Source organism: Daphnia magna, linkage group LG5 (assembly GCF_020631705.1).
Source record: "Daphnia magna isolate NIES linkage group LG5, ASM2063170v1.1, whole genome shotgun sequence".
NCBI lineage: Eukaryota > Metazoa > Arthropoda > Branchiopoda > Diplostraca > Daphniidae > Daphnia > Daphnia magna.
The window spans coordinates 1,653,428-1,673,726 of record NC_059186.1 but is presented as its reverse complement, the minus strand read 5'-3'; the positions used below and the strand labels follow the sequence as shown (position 1 = coordinate 1,673,726).

The 20,299-nt window shown below is 39.7% G+C and overlaps 1 protein-coding gene and 1 non-coding gene across 2 annotated transcripts; both read right to left on the bottom strand.

Annotated features, from left to right (window-relative positions):
• Positions 1–1,139: 1,139 nt before the first annotated feature.
• LOC116933341 lies at positions 1,140–11,645 on the bottom strand. Its single transcript, XM_045174544.1, has 17 exons — positions 11,559–11,645; positions 7,148–7,303; positions 6,844–7,085; positions 6,669–6,780; positions 6,398–6,594; positions 6,228–6,337; positions 5,999–6,156; positions 5,777–5,874; positions 5,602–5,707; positions 5,429–5,535; positions 5,287–5,359; positions 5,087–5,223; positions 4,903–5,027; positions 4,686–4,827; positions 4,504–4,624; positions 4,352–4,443; positions 1,140–1,461 (listed from the first exon to the last, which is right to left on the bottom strand). The coding sequence occupies exons 2-17, from the start codon at positions 7,230–7,232 to the stop codon at positions 1,387–1,389; spliced, it is 1,980 nt and encodes a 659-aa protein (XP_045030479.1). The 5' UTR covers positions 7,233–7,303; positions 11,559–11,645; the 3' UTR covers positions 1,140–1,386.
• Positions 11,646–14,758: 3,113 nt separating this feature from the next.
• Positions 14,759–17,141, bottom strand: LOC116935518. The gene is made up of 8 exons (XR_006646816.1): positions 17,027–17,141; positions 16,832–16,932; positions 16,347–16,448; positions 16,128–16,286; positions 15,896–16,073; positions 15,635–15,810; positions 15,460–15,570; positions 14,759–15,251 (listed from the first exon to the last, which is right to left on the bottom strand). It is a non-coding gene; the product is annotated as an uncharacterized LOC116935518 (transcript).
• Between the last annotated feature and the right edge of the window lie 3,158 nt (positions 17,142–20,299).

Sequence of the window (20,299 nt, the reverse complement as noted above, 5' to 3'; positions counted from 1 at the left end):
CCAGTTTTATTTTGAGTTTGCGAAGCACGCAGTATTGAAAGACCAAGGCATCAGACTCTATGATTGGTTGTTCAAGGAATCCAGTTTTTGACATATTAGTCTTTAAAATGTTTTGCCATTCTTCCCATCACTACAAATATAGAGATACGGGCGTCTTTTGAATTGGACAGGATTTTCCTTAGTTTCGAAAGCAAAATTTGCGTAGCATATCACGACAAATATTTCGGGACACCTCCATTCCGAATATACAGTCGCTTAGTTGCATTTCTCAGCTTGATTGCACGAATAGTATTGAGAAACTCCTACATGATCACCGGCACCGTGTTGCTTAGATCTGTATTCGGTGTCACCAGAAAAGCTATGGGCTCCACCTACGATTTTGAATATTGCCATAGCACATTATATACCCTTACGTCTAGCCATTCGACGTGAGGAGTTTAGTTTGATACTATGATAGAGCCGTTTTGATGACTCTAGGAGTAAAAAAGACGTGTATTTGAGTCCGCTTGTGAAACCTAAATGGTTTAGAAAAAAGAAAAAGATTGGATAATAAATTTTAAATCGTAATTTCACACAATTTCCATCCTTTCTTTGCAAAACTTTGGCATGTTTTATTTTTTTACGATCCTCCATTGAGCAGACGACATAACTGTGCGCCACCTAGCATGTGGAAAAAGTGGGGGAGGGGACAGACGTCAAATTTAAATTTGAATGAAAGTTTCGCACTTTCAAAATTTTCACGTTTTCTTTCAATATATTTTCTACATTTTTAGTACATGTGATAATATTTTTTTAAACACGTGGATTTTCTGCATATTGAGCAGCCTAAAGAGCTACGAAATTAAATAAGAACAAGCGAGATTTTGCTAGATTCTGAGATCTGATGATTCTTCTGATTTTCCGTAATTCTGGGAGATTCTAGAAGATTCTTGCCAGGCTGTACCAAGCATTCTGTGAATTAACAATCACTTGCTTGTTGTGCTGGTTTTTTGTAACGTCATTTAAAAGCCTTAACATACGACAGAGATAAGGAACTTGATTTACTATAGAGCACACACTGTTGAATAGTGAACTATAAACCGAGCCTGATTGTTATACTGATTAAAATTATTTGAAAACTGATGATTATAATACTCCAATATTGTGAAATATTTTATTCATTTGTTTGTCCGAAACTAGCAAATTATCAGGCCGTTGAAATTATGGCTGAATGAAAAAATTGCTACGGACAGTACCTGAATTTTATCGAATAACAAGTTATGAACAAGTCTCTTAAACATGGTAAAAACTAAAAGCGTTGGTTATTGGTTAAAAACAAAAAGCGTTGGTTCTTTGTTAAAACGTTAAAGGAGATCCGGATACTTTCTCTCTCTCTCTCTCTCTGCGTTAGGCACGATGAAATTCTTGTATATATTCTCGAATTGTTGGAAAATAGCTAAACAGATAGCGGATGTAACTTTCCTGCAATTGTAGCAAAATTAAAACCATGAAGTAGCTAATCTTGAAAAAATTAAATTAAAAAGATATGTAGTTTTTTTGCCGAAGTTTTTGCAGCACAAAAAAAAAATCATCAAAGCGAACTTAATTACGAATATTGATTACGTGAACGCTTAACCCTTTCGCTGCCACGTTGTTTTAGCAAATCTCGCGCATTTCCCTGTGTGCCGAGTAGAAATTGCTGCGTTCGTGGTCTGGTCAGTAACATAATCATTTAACCAACTTCATTCCTACTTCTCTCAGAATTTTCGAGAAATTTTGTCCAACCATCAAAAGCATAAAAAAAAAAAAAAAATATATACAGTAATCATCATTCACTTTGAACGCTTGTGCGTTTTACCATAAGCGCCCGTGTTAAAAGCGCACGACTCCGACCCGCTTATTCTGGTCAAACGTATAAGCTATTTCTTATACATTTATATCGCTTAATAGCTAAAAATATTTTCTATTTATTGGTGAGATTGAAAAATTTTTCTGATTGCTGGTTTTCCCATCAAAGTAAAACCCAGCTATCTTTGAACATGGTGTTTCTTACATGTTAGCTTATGGAGAAAGGGTGTTTTTATTTCTTTAATTGTACACAAACAGCTTGAACCATTTGCATGCCGTTTGTTGGCATTGATGCGGATTTCATTCCTCTTTAGATGCTAGAAATCCCCTGGTACTAACTTATGAAATGAATTCCCTGAATTAATTTTTTGTCGACACATGTGTAATTTTAAGCGAATCGGCGCGGTGTCCCCCCTCTGGCATACTCCCAGTACCACCCTCTACTTTGTACTTACAAGCGCGCGCTGAACAAAGGTTCAGTGGGTGGTACTGGGAGTATGCCAGAGGGGGGACACCGCGCCGATTCGCTTAAAATTACACGTGTGTCGACAAAAAATTAATTCAGGGGATTTCTAGCATCTACAGAAGAATGAAATCCGTATCAATGCCAACAAACGGCATGCAAATGGTTCAAGCCGTTTGTGTACAATTAAAGAAATAAAAACACCCTTTCTCCATAAGCTAACATGTAAGAAACACCATGTTCAAAGATAGCTGGGTTTTACTTTGACGGAAAAACCAGCAATCAGAAAATTTTTTCAATCTCACTGCTAAATAGAAAATTGTCTTAGCTATTAAGCGATATAAATGTATAAGAAATAGCTTATATGTTAGACTAGAATAAGCGGGTCGGAGTCATGCGCATTAAACACGGGCGCTTATGGTAAAACGCAAAAGCGTTCAAAGTGAATGATGATTACTGTATATATACAGTAGGTGCCAAAAGTATCCGAACAGTTCGCGTTTTCGGACCATTTTAGCACGGAGCGCGCTTAGCGCGATTGAGAAAGAAAGGATTAAAAAATCCACTTAAGTCAATGAAAATAATTTTGTGTCCTAATAATAGATAAAGGTATCTAAAAATTTTTTTTTTAATTTTTATGACTTGTAACCGCTAGCCGGCATATCAGTACACAAGTATACGAACGCGAGTTTTTCCGCCGTGCTTCCTTATGGCACTACGTGTCTTCTTTATTATTTTTTAAAATATACCAAATATAATACTATCAAAGGCTAACTAGACTTTTTATGTGTAAAAATACGTAATCTACTCATTCCGGCCACTTGTTATGCTTAATCTTAAATCTCTTTTTGGTAATTAATTTTTCCGTGGCAGGCTATGTGTCATTTTCTGATCTTTTTCCGTCATAAAAATAGTTATACATGCGGCAACTAGGGGCGCGTGGTTTTCTACTTGAAAATCATTCCAATTTAGGTAGCCTTTGTCTCTAAATGCGCGAAATCTCACAAAGAAAGGCGCATACCCGCGCCCCTAGTTGCCGCATGTATAACTATTTTTCTGACAGGAAAAAATCAGAAAATGACACATAGCCTGCCCCGGAAAAATTAATTACCAAAAAGAGATTTAAGTTTAAGCATAACAAGAGGCCGGAATGAGCAGATTACGCATTTTTACACATAAAAAGCCTAGTTAGTCTTTTATAGTATTAAATTTGGTATATTTTAAAAAATAATAAAGAAGACACGTAGTGCCATAAGGAAGCACGGCGGAAAAACTCGCGTTCGGATACTTGTGCACTGATATACCAGCTAGTGGCTACAAGTCATAAAAATTAAAAAAAATTTTTTTTAGATACCTTTATCTATTATTGGGTCACAAAATTATTTTCATTGACTTAAATGGATTTTTTAACCCTTTTTTTTCTCAATCGCGCTAAGCGCGCTCCGTCATTTGAACCCATGCTAAAATGGTCCGAAAACGCGAAGTGTTCGGATACTTTTGGCACCTACTGTATATACAGTCATACGTGGAAGTTTCTTTAGCGGGCAAATGGGTCTATATCCTCCTATTTCTTTTTGATGGAGGGGATAGTTTGGTGCCTACCGTACCCCTTTATGCTATTCCTATTTCTCTTTCTTTGCAACCCGCGAAAAAGGTGCAACATTAAAAGTAGGAAAATTGACTGAAAAGTAGAGGAAGAGAAGAATGGAAAGAAAACGAGGGTATGGTAGGCACCATAGTATCCCTTCCGTCCAAACAAAATGAAAGGATATAGACCCATTTGCCTGCTAAAGAAACTTGCACGCATGACTGTATATACATCGAAAATGTTTGAGCAAGCTCAGGCAAGCTTGTCAGTTCACATCCGGAGCAAAAATCTCTTGTGCCCACCGGTGGTACACGCGGCACTCAACGGTTCTAAGGCCGTGAACCAGCGGTGGTGAACACGGCACACAGGGTTAAATAGGCGTGTACAACGTGCGGTACACGTGGAAGGGAATAGATTAATATTTAATAATGCTTATGGAAAATCGTTATTATTGTTGAAAACATTGAACTGACCGAATCGGCTTCAATTTGCTCATACGTCTTGAATTCAGTCGGCGCGTTGGCAGAGTAACCAGGCTTGGATTTGATCCATTCGCGGGCAATACCTAAGTCAAGAATGACATAAATTACAGAAAAGAAAAAATTAAAAAGAACAATCGCAATACCCATGAAAGCAGGATGTCTTTTCAAATCAAAAGCTGCCTTGTAAGAACCCAACTTGGACAACTTCTTTACGCTGCTCCGCGGAGTTAAGGATAACAGCGAATTCGTATCTGAGACAAAGGCCTAGGAGTAAAAATCCAAACACTGTAACTGTTAAAATGTTGTTTGCTAAATGTCTTAAAACCTTTTGATACACTAGGCAACTCGATACGTCAATAATGTAGCGATTTAACATTGACGCGTTATCCAACGAATCTCGACGGAAGTCTTCGAGCTCAGGAAAAGTTGATAGATTCATCAACGGTTTCAGCCCAAGCGTGTTGTACCTGTCATTAACAAAAGCCAACACTAAATTTAGTAGGCACGCGACAACGGATTAGACGGCATAAATTCTCGGTTACTTGCACAGAAGCTGGCACAGAAGCGCAACAAGTACTGGAGAAGTTGAAAACAAAGCCGAATAAACGGTCACTGGTTGGCAAAATGTTCGGAACGGCATTTCAAATTCGCATTCTACATCTATTAGCTGCGTACAAAAAATTTCCAATTACTTTTAACCTTTTGCTATTTAAAACCACCACTTACCCAGAGATGAAATAAAACGGACCTGAGAACCAACGAAAGATCAGTAGAAGACATCAAGGCCGTGTTCAAAAGGCGTTCGGCAAATCGAATAACTTCGCTGACGACATAGACACCTTCTACCAATTTTTCTATTTCTTCTAAAACGGTGATTGAAAAGGAATTGAAATTCACGTTACACATTCAAACATCAATCGACTCACCCTCTGGCGCTGCTTCGTTTGATTTATAAAATACTGCCTTAGCCCGTGCAGCACGTCCAAACTTTTCAATAAGCTAAAAAAATAATCAACACTGTTTAGCACTTAAGAATAATAATTAGGAAACAAGTACATTATGGAATACCAAATTTTGAATCAGCTTTTGGCAAAAATCAATGATTTTTAATCTGTACGGTGTGTGACAGGAATGAAATAGGTCCTCCAGAATTCGCAAAAAATTGTTGTAGAGATCTATGGTAGTTTGAATAAATCACTAATAAAATCCAGTATCTGTAAAATTATGTAATGGCGTGAAACCCGAGTATGGAAGAAACGTAATCTGCGTCAGAAGCTGCAAAATTTGATCACTGAACTGGATTCCATCCCATATGCGGAGATATTCCGATAGAAAATTGTAAACAGCCTTAAGAATAAATTTAAAATAAAAGGCATAAACTATTTAGATAGAGATGAAAATATCTATGGGGTTTACCAGCAGCTTTCGACCCGTGCATTCCTGGAACTCTTTGATTCTGTCTAGAAGCAGTGTCTTTCCTTCTCTGCCTTGAGACTGGGGTTTTTCGATGAACTCTGTTATTTGTTCATTTAGTTTTTCGTGCGTTAATATATTAAAAAAAAAAAAATAAATAAAAAAAAATAAATAAAAAAAAAATTATTTATCGAGGAAAGGGAAAGTAAGTATAAGACAACCAACCGTAACGAAGAGTAAGATAAAGCCACTGAGATAACTGTCCATCCACATGAGGTGTAAACCTCAAGAACAGTACATAGTGATGTTCTCTCTTGTTTAGTAGCGATCCAATATGGTTAGGCAGTCGAACTGTAGTTATCTTACTAAGTATGTCCTGAAATCTATAAATTTTACACACATGCCGTGTATGAAAAACTAAATTAAAAATTAAAAATTGGAAATCTACAATTACCTATGTAACTGGGACAAAGGTACAATCTTCTGGAAGTCAACTTCAGATGATGATTCCAGGTAGATATGCTGGACTCTTGGTATAATTTCTAGTCTCATCTTTTTGGTGGCCTATTTCAAAACTAGAGTTAGAAACAATGCACAACTATCCATAAAAAAAACAAATTTTACCCTTTTTTGCTCACTATTAATGGAAAATGTGATTTGATTGGTGTTCTCAGCATTTTCTTTGATTCGTTCAGAAAGTGCAAAGAGACCAGCACACATGGAGACTGGAGCTTTTGGGAAGGAAATAGTGTTGGTTTGATATGGGACTGTTTGTGGAACTAAATCTGGGCGAAGGGATTTCAACCGACCTAGGAGACCAGCTGTATAAGAAAAAAGACTTGTAAACACAGATTGCTTGAGCATAAAAGAACAATGGTAATGTATTTCTGTTTACCTAATGGTTTGGTAAGTCCCACTATATTGGCATTCTTCATAATCCTTTCTATTTGAAATTGGTACAAGTTTGGTGTTGCAATCATATAGAGTAGATGACAAATAGAAGCTTGCTAAGTAAAACAACATGATTTAAATCTTCTAACAAATCAGGGCATTCCAGAATAAAATAATACATATTTAGAGATGAAAACTAGCTGTAGTAGAGGGTTAAAAAGCTTTCCAAGATCAGTTAGAGAATCCACAATCCCATATTGGACAACAGCGGTTAACCACTTTATCCGCTGCATTATCCTCATACTATTTCTTTTCTGCGCATGTTGACATAGAATCCAAGTTGCCACTCTAGCAGCATCAATAGATCTCAAAGGACCACTAGGTATCAAGTCTTCCAATCTTACAGACGATGACGAAAGGACTTAAAAAAAAAAACATTTGAGAGAATATAAAAACAAGATATACAAGAAAGCTTTTTCATACGTGATTTCACTATTTCTTCTTCTGTCATTTTGTTGCCAACAAGTGGTTCTTGGTATTCGTTAAGGTGATCTTCACTACAAGACATGTTAACTATGGATTTAAAACAACTTGTTGGCTGTTGTGACCATAACAAACCAAACGTTTTGGACGCCAAAACTAGAGGCATCCCTAAAACGCGAAAGCGAAACGCGAAACGAACAGCGACTAAAACGCGGAACGCTGTGCGAAACAGCCCCCAGGCAATGGGCTGCGAAACACTCAAATATCGCCTAAAGGCAACCTAAATAGCGAAACGATTTTGCGAAACCCTTATTTAAAATGCCATTGGATTCGGCATTTCATTTAGAGAAATAAGAACCGTGTACAGGTGTACTATTCTTTTTTGAGAACATGTAACCCTGATAAGCACTGTGAGCTCTACGCCAACAAAAACTCATTTTTAAAATCTATGGTTCTTTCCAGTCCTTTTTTAATTTGTTGACATTTACTTGAACAAATTCGCCACGAATTGTCAACTTGTTTTGGCTAATAGGAAACTAAAAACGATGGGGATTAAAAAACTAGCATTTTAAATATTGTCGCGGGTGAAAAGGGATATTGGTTATCTCTTCGCAGAGATGAGTCATCCGCTCCTTGGACAAAGCTGCGATCGTGGTGAAGAAATTATCGGGAGAAGTCCGCTCCAAGAAAGATACGCAGATATGCAGTCCGGAAGGGGAGTAATTCGCGCGACGGTATAAAACGCTGCCCTGATTCTGCGTTAGATGAGTCTCCATCGGGTGAGCTCCCGGAGCTAGGCTCCGTAGGAGTAGTTCCCTGGAGTCTTCAGACGCTCTCCGAGTTTGTGCGACAATTGGTGGAGATACAGTCCGTTACCCGTGAGTAACGAAATCGTGCCTTAAGTGGCAATTGTTAAGAACGCAGCTCGTTACCAGTAAGTGACGAAGTCGTGCTGCAGTCATTGTTTGCCGATGCCGAAGAGGACAAACCAACGGCTACCTAGTTGCCTAAGAGACCCCAGCCGACGATTACATCCGCTTCGAGAACTGTCAAGCGTTCCGGTAGAAACTTCACCTATCCCAGCCTCATCGTTGGAGAGTGGAACTTCCTTTGTTGGTGAAGCCCTAAATTTTGAAGGTCCTATTCCAAAGGACCATTTGACCAAAGAAGCTGACAGTCAGGGTGAATCAGTCGAGACTTCAAGAGGCTTATACTCGGATCCAGAAACCGAGGTCGATTTGAGAGCGGCGACGAGTCCAGTTGTTCCGGTCGGGGGACAACAATTTGTAGTGCCATCAAGGCATATTGAGCAGCCGCAAAGACAAGCTATGGAAGCTGTCAGAAAATTTATAAGCCCGCCAATCTTCTGAAAAAATTCAGAAGAAGATGCGCACCAATGGATGGAGCGCTTTGAATAACATTCTACCCACAACAGATGGGGTGATATTGAAAAAAAAAAAAAAAAAAAAAAAATTTGAAAAGTATTTTGATGACGCCGCCAGGAGCTGGTTCAAGTGTACAAGGCTCCCGAACGAGTGGATGGTAAATCTCAAACGGCCGGAAGATATGCGATTGCAGCGCCTCTTCCGTGGCTGAAGGCAGGCGGTTTAAAGAAAAAAAAAAAAAGAAAAAAAAAAGAGGAAAATCCTTAAGACTATCCGGGAAATACAAGAAACATTTAAACAAGTAAGCGCAACCGGAAAGAAGAAAAACGAAGGAGTAAAAGTCCCTTATTTGCCAAGAGGACGCAAGCTGATTTTTAGTCTCATCAACCTTCGTGGATCGCAGAAGATTAGTACAGTCGGGTCGCCTGTCTTGAAGAAGGGGGACCTGTCGCGGGTGAAAAGGGATATTGGTTATCTCTTCGCAGAGATGAGTCATCCGCTCCTTGGACAAAGCTGCGATCGTGGTGAAGAAATTATCGGGAGAAGTCCGCTCCAAGAAAGATACGCAGATATGCAGTCCGGAAGGGGAGTAATTCGCGCGACGGTATAAAACGCTGCCCTGATTCTGCGTTAGATGAGTCTCCATCGGGTGAGCTCCCGGAGCTAGGCTCCGTAGGGGTAGTTCCCTGAAGTCTTCAGATGCTCTCCGAGTTTGGTATGGTCATCCCTTATTGTTATTAGTTAAAAGTGAATAATTGTCTAGAATTTAAGTCATCACTTGTTGTATTCGTTTATTCCTGTCCAAATACAACTCGTGCGACAATATAACAATGTGTTTAGAATCTGATTGAAGTAAATGAAATTAATTTATTGAATTAAATTGAGTTTAAACCAAAAAATGTAAAGCCGTGGGCTAACTGGGATGTTCTCCAGTGCTCTGACCTCTGAGTGCCTTGAATGGTTCCATAGCATGTTAAATTTGGCCTGAAAAAACTCATGAGACTGTTTGGCTCTGTCAGAAATGTAAAAGCCTTGCCCAAAATTAACTTTCAACACGTTGGTAAAAACAAATATGTTTGACTTTAAATTACCTGCGATTCCTGTTAAAATTTTATTTTTTTATTTATTGAAATTGAAATGTTAACATTTCGCGCTTTCGCCAGCCATCCAGCAGCCTTCTGTTTCGCAACGTTGTTTCGCACTTTAGCATGGGAATGAAACACCATTCAGCGGCTAAACCGCGAAACAAACCATCTTGATTCGCACCGCGTTTCGCGTTTTAGTCGCTGTTCGTTTCACGTTTCGCTTCCGCGTTTTAGGTTGTATCCAAAACTAGTGTTGGGGATACCGATACCGATACAGCGATGTATCTATAATTTTAGATATTCGATATCGATACAATCCGATTCCGATGTATCTGAATATCGGATCAGCGCCATCTAGCGGTGGAAATAAAAACTCGATAAGCGGCAATATATAGTATAATAGATATACTTATATTGCCGATTTATGACGAATCCTCCTCTTCATCCTCCAGTACAGATATCTTTAACAAAACCACCTAGCAGAAATATTACAAGTCCATTTCCTCTAAAATCTTGGGACTTGAACAATCGACTCCCGGGTTATTATCCTGTACCATACCACTATGCCACCACTACATGTTCAAAAAGTGGGAAGTAGGGACGAGATGAAGTTCAATATATCGATAAGTATCGATACGAGGACCAAATGGAAAATATTGAAAACAAAGAAAATCAAAAATAAAACCCATCTTCGGATTTGAACCCTAAATGTACATGTTTCCAGTCGCAGATCTAACCAATACTCCAGAATTTCTTTATATTTTTTGGAAAACAACACATAATGTTAATAAACAGTTCTGTTTCAATTTTTAAAATTTATCTTCGAAACTTCAAAACATTATTTATTATTATGACATTAGCAAATTTATTAATAGATGTTTTCATTGCTTTTATTTAGTATTAGTATATATTTAGTAGTATTAGTATTCTCTTCAAGAATTGAGCCCCGGACCACAAATCCACTCTCCGCTTACAAACAGATATGCCATTTTACTAAAATTAATTTTACAAACTAAAAAAGACATGATTTTAGGTTTGTCGATAATTCCGATACGGAAAACCAAAACCAAATTCAGAAAGCAAAAATATGTAAACTAATTTTCACGGATTTGAACTCCGGGTATATACAACCACGGTCTAAGATTATACCAACTAGTCAGGAAAACGATACATAAATTGCAATAAGGCAGATCAATATTTCATGAAAAATACCGATACCGATGATTCGAAATATATTTTTCAATTACAATATTTATTTCAACAAAGATTTTCCTTATGATTCCTACTGACATCTCAAAATGAGCATGTTTATGGAATCGAACATCAGACTCCCAGTTCGCTGAGCACTACTGTACCACTAAGCCATCCCCTACAAAAACACTAGTGGTAAACTACGAAAGACATGAATTGAGATTTATCGATACATTACGATACAAAAAAAAGAGAAATAAAAAAAAACATAAGTAAAAGTCACTTCCTGTGAATAGAACCTACTACTTTCAACGTTACAATTCGCAGTCACAGATTATACCAACCACCCAAGCCGACTGTGTTATACCTTGTTATAGAATATAAAACCTCTGAAAATTGTCTAATCAATACCGATATTTCAGAAAACAATTAGATCGAAGATTCGTGTTTCTGTGAAGAGGAACTCTATTGTATTATTCAATTACTTTATCATAAGAAAATTTAGGATTTGTATGCATTCTGATCCGAGACTGGAACACTGGACTCAGAATCACAGAATCACAGAATCTCAGAGCTTAGAAGCACTAGACCGTACCATTGAGCTAAACGGGTATTTCAATTACAACAATCCAAACGCACAATTCTAACCATCTACGATCCGATACACCGATATATCGACGATACGCCAATACTCCGATACGATATATCTAGTATCTATAGAATTTCGATGTATCCCAACACTAGCCAAAACTCCGTTTTCAAGCCGACTGATCGGTTCGATCAAGGCCTGCTTAATGCTTAAGGCCTGTAAACTCGTATACCTCCTCAAGGCCTACTTAATGGTTAAGGCCTGTAAACTAGGGGCCCTCACTCCGTTCAGGAAGTTCCCGATAGGGTACAGCCTGGACGCCAATTCGCCACACAGAAACACGGAAACCATTTGCTCTTCCGGAAAAACTGAAGACTGAGGCTGTGAGTAATCAAGTAGAGCAAGTTAGTTATATCGATGGGCAAACAGTTTGTTTAAGAAACGTTCAAACTGGACGAACTAGTGTCAAGTTAAACGTCATCTAGCGGTAGTAAATTACCTTTGGGAAACAAACAAATAAAAAAGAAAGAAGCTCCATTCGGATTTTTAATTATAATAAGTATCTTAATTGCTCGAAAGGTCAGCCTGTACTGATAATGACGGAAAAAAAACGGAATAATAGCTCCATCATCTTAACGCATGCAAGAAAAAGTATTTGAAATTGTTAGAATAAAACAGCTCATTTTTTAGTTTTTGCAAATTGTCACGCAAATTTTCCGGAAGTAACCATTAGGGGCTTGTTTCTTATTGCAACCCGAGTCCCGCAATATTTTATTACCCAAATAAAATCCGCTTACCTCAAAGTCGCCAAAATATAACTCGTTAAGCAGGTATTAGGTGTCCGAGGTGTAGCCAGAATTCCTATCCCTACCCCTGTGAGAGCCAATAAGACGAAAAAGGGAGGCGAAGACTTCGCCATCTGGCGTTCAGAATCGAACTCGTTGTAAAATAAATAATCAATATTGAGGCATGAAATGAAAAAATAAACAAAAAATTAAGGGAAATTAGTTATGAAACGGATATGTTTTTTTTTCGCATGCATAACAATCAAATAAATATCATTCGTTCTATTTTCGAACCAGTTAAATGTACAGAAATCTTGTCTTCTGTAAGGCTACAATCTAGGAGAGCGAACATTATTGAATTAACGCGGTGTTTCACGTTTACACGTGTTTCTATTGTCTACAGAATGGTCACAAAAAGTTGCGTAGTGCATAGGTGTGCAAATACCAGTTTTTAAAAAACGTGATTCTTTCCATTGGTTTCCATCGAATAACAGTTTGCGTGACGAATGCATAGGTGAAATTAGAAAGCACGAAGGATTTAAACAGGAAATGAATCCGATTTTTCAACATTTTCAACGCCAAATATCCCCATACGCTTGGGGCCTTCTATTATGAAAATATTACTATATATTCAACTTTTTGTGCTGATTTTAAATATGAAGTCAAAAACAGACTATCTTTTATGCATATGCCTTGAATCGACGCCAAACCATTTTTCGAGCTCACGCGCACTACGACGTACGCGGTCTCACGCGTATTATACGACTACCGCCTATTTCGATGAAACAAATCACAAAGTGCTTTATGTATTAGGATTAATCAGTATATATTTATTCACTTTTATCATCCATGAGAATATTTTAAAGATTTTTACAAAGTAAATATAATTATATTAAGAAGCGAGCTTTAAAAAAAAAGAAATGTTTCCTTGAGGAAGGAAATGAAACATGTAAGCCAAAAAATTTGCCTGTATGAAGAGGCGATCATTGTCAGGGGGTGACAGCATGTCTTATTCGTTCGTGTCTTATTCGCCCCCCTTTCCCTTCCGTCTATAGAGAAACGAGAAAGTGGGACAAGTTCGTTAAATTATTTTCTTTTTTCGTCGTCGCTTAGAAGTTGAGGATTTGAGGGAAAGAACTGCCTCACAGCAACCCCGATCTACCAACTGCTGCTATTTTTGCCGCTGAATGCTCAAAGCAACAATCAAGCGATTCAAGCGACTGAGTAACAGTCCTTAAGTTGACAAGAAGGAGAAGAACATAAAGGGTCAATCACACGGTAACGCCTTTGGGCACACGTGATGATCGATGACGAGTATGGCCATATAATTAAAACAATGGGCAAGCAGAAGGAGAACGATGAATAACGAAAAGCAACTGAAAAAAGAAGCCTAGGGTCGGGGGGAGGTTATTTTGCGCTCTGCTGTTACTTGTCTTTTTTTCCGTTCAACATTTCGATCACCCTGTTCCGTGCGATTCTCCAGCGTGCGTGCTAATAATTACCCGTTCAGCAACCGGAAGTTATTTCATAGACCGTATAGCTGTACAATACACTGTATGATGCCATTTGTGATTTTCTACTAATCGAAAGAAAAAGTAATTCAAGAAGGAAAAAATTAGTTCGGTTGCGTGACTGACTATTAGCATGCAACACCGTCCTTCCGGACGACATGGAACCAACGAAACTTGTTTCGTAAACTTCCCAACATTGTGATTAGACGTAGCCCATTTCTCTTCTACTTGATTGTCGACTAATTGTGCCTTGAATGTCTTCTACGTGGTGCGCAATAAAAACAACCAAACGATTGCCATTTCCCTTTCTTTCTGGTTGTACTGGTTGGTTTAAAATCTACCATGGCTTCGTCATCACCCTTAAGACATGTTCATCATTAATCCCGTCACTGCCCGGCGAGTCCTTCGCAAAAGCAAGCGCCAGTGTACTGGATGTAAGTTCATTTTTTAATTAGATTTTTAAACTTTGACTGAAGCAATACTACGTCTACCATTTTTTTCTTCTTGTCTGGGTTTAGTGTGTTATCTTTGTTTAATTTTCTTCCGATTTGTATGAACAGACAGCCGGTATCTTTACATAAAATCTTCTTGAATGTATTTTGGTCTTCTACCTTTTACTTCGCCGCTGGACGGACGACAGCGTAAACATAGGGCAAGAGAATGGTGACGTTAAAACTTGCTTAGTGTCTTGTTTACATTAAAACAAAGCTTTTTCTTTGCTCTGGCAGTTATAAAAAAAGTACAGAAGTACAACATTCACATATAAACAGCTTCAGCTTGCAACTGTTGGGTTGGTTTGAAATCTTGATTGGTAAGAAAAAACTAAAATCATGTCACACCGTAAAAGAAATTCTTTGAACACTTTGGTGAGCAAACGGGTAAGTTACATGCTTTGCAGTAAAACCGTCTCTAAAACTTAGCCATGCGAGGCGCTTCCGGAAGTCCTATGGTTCGTGCTCACTGGGGTGGAAACGTTCCTCTTGTTATGTAATACTGTAAGAATAAACTCAGTCAATCAAACAAACATAAAATGGCTTCTAACATCTGTAACTTACTTCTGGTGGGTTGGAATTAGGTTTCAGGGCCTAGTACGTCGACTGGTAGCAGTAGGCTACAATAAACATGTTTCTTGCCTGCTGAGAGCTAGCATTATTTTCTGTACCTATACTACTAATACCACTTAACGGGTGCACAATTGGGCGCTCCGCAGAACTACCAAGGATTTTCGAGCCATTGCGTCCTTTTGCGCTGCCAGTGATACCACGGCCACTTGGAGGGCATCTCCCAGGCTTGGCAGAAGCGGAAGGAATTTGGGTAGAATCAGACGAGGTCGATGATAAAGTAGGTATCAGCATTAGAGCGGGTTAATTTCGTGGAACATTGCCGCGAGCAGAAGCGTAACCATCGCTTCCTGAAGCATTTGGAACTGTGGTGGTAGTTGGTCCAACTAGCTCACCACTTGGACTACTGAAATTCGGTCTCGATGAATCACACCCATAGATAGCTACACAAGTTGCCATCGGTCGCGTAGTAATATTTGAAACAGACTGCTCACTCCCTACAACGTAGAATTGATATATTATGTAAAGAACTTCCTCAAAACCTTAAATTTTTGCATGTCATGCCTAAATAAGCCCTACCAGAATCAAGAATATCAGTTCCAGCGGATTGAAAATTTTTAGGCCAAGTTTCTGGATGCGATCCATTTCCTGACAAAAGCAAACTGAAATATGCCGGGTTTATTTGAATAATAGTAACCAGTATACCTTCATGAACATCAGGCAATACTTGTTGATGACCAGGATCACGACTTTCTAGCAATACATCATGTTCGTTAGGAGAAGGGGTACTAAATCGGGCCACATCTCCATCTAAGTCTACAAAAAGAAATTATTCATTTGAGTAAGCGTATCAATCATCGAATATGACCTTCAGAATTACCTCTGATCATTTCGAATCCATTATTTTGATAACTGGCAATTGCAGTTGCGGCCTCCGTCCGTATTGAAGTCGAACGACCTAAAGATTTGCCATAAATTGTTTCCACGCGTTTTTTTTGCGTTGGATCTCGCTTTCCTTGTGGTGGGCAATCCATTCTGGATCTTTCTCTCTCGCCACTATAGCATGAAAAAGAAGCAACTAATAATTAGTCATTTAACAGTTGTAGGTGGTTGTACCACTGAACATAAATGAGCTACATACATTGGTGTTTTCTTACAATGCTAGTCCATGTATCTACTGCAGCATGGCACTCAGGAGTTTGCATGAATTCATTGGCAAGGTTTTCATACCCACCAACATCAGTAGACCACTCCTTTGTGTTTTTGGATGCTGACAGTGTAAAATGATCCATGCCATCTTCTATAGCTGTTTTTGTTTTCTAGAACAATTATGAAGTATTAGGATAATATTAAAAAAATTAATGAATACATACTATATCATGTATAGAAGTACGCCTCGAGCTGCAGGTCCCTTTGTGCTTCTTGAAATCCAACCAAAGTGCTGGGCGGGTGGGATATCTTGGAACGCCTTGAACAAGGGTTGGATGTTGAGTTCTCCTTCGATTGTTGTTCTTTCTTCCTTGATATTTTTCCTGAAAGATAGTAACAACAATGAGAAACAATGAAAATTAGTATCATTTATGAAAAAATACCCTGATATCTTGGAAAAAGGATACATCATATCCTTTTCCAAATTCAAATCGATTTGCTTGAGCAGCAGGAATATCTTCCAAGCAATAGACCAAGATCGGATGCTGAGTTGCCAAGGCTGAATTCCGACCTGCGGTATTTGTCCTCTCGGGCCCTATAGGAGGGAAATGAAAAATAATATATTTAATTAAGTTGTAGTTAGTTTTATTACAAAATCTTTTGGAATCGTGTATACTACGTCTCGCCATCTGGGTGCCGCGCGACTTAAGTGTCCACGATGCCTCAAATACAAACGGCTCTTTAAAAAATAAAGGTCGCTTTAAGCATTTTTTTCAAATTTTGGCTACACTAGTGCCTGCCCAGCCGTCTCAGTCGACCTTCCGTCTCTAAAACCATGTTGATTCGTACTAAACCACTCATGTGCTCTCGCGTACCACTGCAGCTGACACAACATTATTTTTTCCAGAATTTTTGCAAAAGTGTTTACAATGCTTATTGGGCGGAAACTACTGAGACATTCGTATGATGGTTGGTTTGGCTTGCCAATAATGACGACTTTTGCAATTTTCCAGCAATTCGGAAAGTACTCTAAATTGAAGCATGCGTCAAAAATATCGAGTAGGTGCATTTTGATAAGAGGGTAGCCGCTTTAAAACAATGGATGCAGTTACACTATCCTTACCTGGGGCCGATTTAGTATTCATAGAGTCGACGGCCGCCTGGAGTTCCCAGTCCAAAACTGATGGGCTTGGTGCGGAGGATGGAGCAACAATTTGCCTATCAACCTCGCTCGACATAGCGAAATGTGCTTGGCTAGACGGTGGCTCCCTCGGAAAAAAGTGGGCCGCACAGTGAGACAGTACAGAGGACGGTTCTGAGACTGTGGTACTACCAATCAAGATTGTGGAGGGAAAGCTTACTTTCGCATCTTTACCTGATAAAACATTTAAGGCCGAAAAGAGCTCTTTGCCAGTTGTGGACGAGTTGCAAAGGTGCTGCCAGGTAGATGTTTTCGATTTTCGTAGTTCTCTTTGGTACTTTGATTTGGAGGTCGTGTATAAATCCCTGTTTGGTTGTGTTTTTAGGCATGACCAGAGCTTCTAAGCTTTCCTTGTCTGGTTACGTAGTGCACATAACTCCTTGCTCCACCATGGCATTTTACGCGTTGAAACGAAAATATCGCGCCTCAAGGACTTTCTGGCAGAGTTTACGATGACCTTGGCCAGACTGTTTACAAAAATTTCGACTTCAGCCGAACCAGAAAATGGGGTTAGGTGCAACGACCCTAGGTTACGTTCGAGAGCGGGGCGAAAACAACTCAGATCAATACACTAAATGTGGGGAACTTTGGCCGAAGAGGTAGTTTCCCGTGAGTTGTTGGTGCTACCTTTGGCGATACGTGCGATTTCGAAAAAAATGTATGGGTGATCGGAATGTGACGGAAGATTGGGAAAGAACCAGCGAGGGACTAACACGTTGTCAGTGACGAGCGTGATGTCCAGGAAAGACGTACAGTATCCTGCCCAAAAGGTGAACACCGATTTATTTAAAAAAAGCCATCCGTTGGTAGAAAATATTAATAGTTTACCTGTTTAAGGAGAAGTAGGGTGGTTTTGGCGCAAAATCATCATAAGGGGGTTGGGTAATATTAGTCCAGACACTTTTTTTTTGCCCTAGGTATTAAATGTCTGGAAAAAGTGTAGACTGTATTATCGGTAGACTCCTTCTTGTTTCGTGTTCTCGCGGTTGTATCGAAAGGAGAAAAATATTTTAACGTGGCCCTTGTTTGTACCAGGCTTAACGAATATCTGCTTCACGGAATGAATCTTATGCTTTAGAACCTCGTTCTGCAGCGTAAGCTCATCTTTAAGACCAGGAAGGAAACTAAGATTGACAAAAAGGGCAACAGCAGGATATAAAACGGTGGAACGAGGAATAGAGGAAAACATAGTATTTTGGTCTGCCCCCTGCTTATTTTCGAGAATGGTCTTAGCACGTTTAAAATCAGCAGCATTGTTTAGCTTCACGTAAAGCTGATCATCTTTTTGACGGACTGACATTGGAATTGGCCCACCTGAGTTAGGGTCCAGTAACGTGTCAACTGGAGAGAGTGAAAGTTGATCAGCTGGAGTGGCTCTTTTGGATAAACTGGCAATAAGAACAGGTTTGGCAGGACCTCTGGCAGCTTGGGCGTAGGAACGGTTAGAGGAAAGGTACAGCTTGGCAGGGTAACTGGTATTACTGTTTGCGACGTGCGTGTTGAAATTATTGATAGCAGTGTCTGCGAAGGCCACCTTGATGCTGACGATATCAAATTTCAGCTGGACAACCTCCTCTTGTAACTTCTTAACCTGGTCGTTTTGTTTATGGACGTAGTCCATAATGTTTTTGAGTTTGTCAAGCAGGTATTCCGCACCAGTTTCAGGCATGAATTCGGTTTTCAAACGGCACCGTTTACAAGGAGGCTGAAACAACTTCGAAAGCTGCGCAAAAACTGCGCTGATACTGCATCTGAAATGTGCCGTGGATGTCGTGAGAAGTCTGCTTAGGTGCCAGGCATCACATCGGTACCTAAAACGCATCGTATACTAGATGCTCAAAGTAAACCTGTAAACGGGTAAGAAAACGGAACCGGATCTGTGTCGCTTCTACGTATTATTTGAAATACACAAAATTATAATAAAAAATAGTATTTTTTCTCACAATATTTTCTTCAATGTTATACATAGTTTTGTTATTGCATATAATCACTTACTATTGTCGCGCCGAGGAATAACGCTGAGACTCAAGTAGCGATTAAGACACGTTTATTCACCGTAAACGTACATAACACTACAACAGATATAAGTAGACTGGGGGCACAGCAAGGGACACACACAAGTATTTATGCACTAACGTAGACAGCAGCTACCGGGAGAAATATCTGCTGACAAGACTGCCGGACATCTCGGGTAGAGTTGCGGTCAATAGCCGATACAGAAGCGCCGGACGTGACAACTAGTCCTCCAGGGGCCTCAAGTAACCGTGACATCTCCCTCCCTAGATAGCGAGTCGTCCCGACCGCTATTACTTTTCTATAAAACTCTATATCCCAAAAACTCAACATACCATGGGGAACATTTGACCCCTCTACACTCTACATTGACAATACCTTGCCAAACATCAACCGAGAGAGAGAGAGAAAAAAAAACAGTACATGAGTTCATAAAATAACATAAGTTGTGGGATTTTTCCACTTTCAGCAAGTCAACCGCTCCCGCCATCGAAGAATTTCCATGCAGTGTCGCTCTTCTCTACCAATTGGGTCTTCAGCTTGGCCAAGTCCTCCCCTCTGCTTCTCCTTCTCTGTCTCCGGCTGCTTTCACGCCGCTCTTTTTCTTCTCTACATTAATTCCTCCAACATTCTCTCGATCTTTTCCAACCTCGTTTCTACCGTTGCATCTTGCTGCGATGGGTCATACGTGGGTTTTTCCTCCCTTCCCATAACTCCCAGCATTCTTTCGTTATTACCCGTGTACGGTCTTCCCACCCGGATAATCCTCCTGGCTCACCTACACAGTCGTCCACTCGACTCCCGTTCCTTCGCACAAGGTTACTCGGGTTGAGGGTTTCGACGATACCACCTACAATTGCTTGATCAACCCTTGGCGCAAATCGCCCAAACTCGTCGCGAGGGCGTTGTCTTCCCCTGGCTCTACCAGCACCCCCCACTCATCTACTGCCTTCTGACTATTTGTCTAAAGCCCGATCCTCAGATCGCCCACAACGGTAACCTACCGCCTCCCGACGAACGACTCTTCGTCTAAAACCCGATCCTCAGATCGCTCACAACGGTAACCTACCGCCTCCCGACGAACGACTCTTCGCCTAAATCCGATCTTCCGATCGCTCACAACGGTAACCTACCGCCTCCCGACGAACGACTCTTCGTCTAAAACCCGATCCTCAGATCGCT

Coding starts and splice junctions, on each gene's coding strand:
- LOC116933341 (XM_045174544.1), bottom strand. CDS start 7,232: ATGTCTTGTAGTGAAGATCACCTTAACGAATACCAAGAACCACTTGTT. Junction 6,595..6,668: donor GGGACTTACCAAACCATTAG/GTAAACAGAAAT, acceptor TTTCTTATACAG/CTGGTCTCCTAGGTCGGTTG. Junction 5,708..5,776: donor GCACGGGTCGAAAGCTGCTG/GTAAACCCCATA, acceptor TTTATTCTTAAG/GCTGTTTACAATTTTCTATC.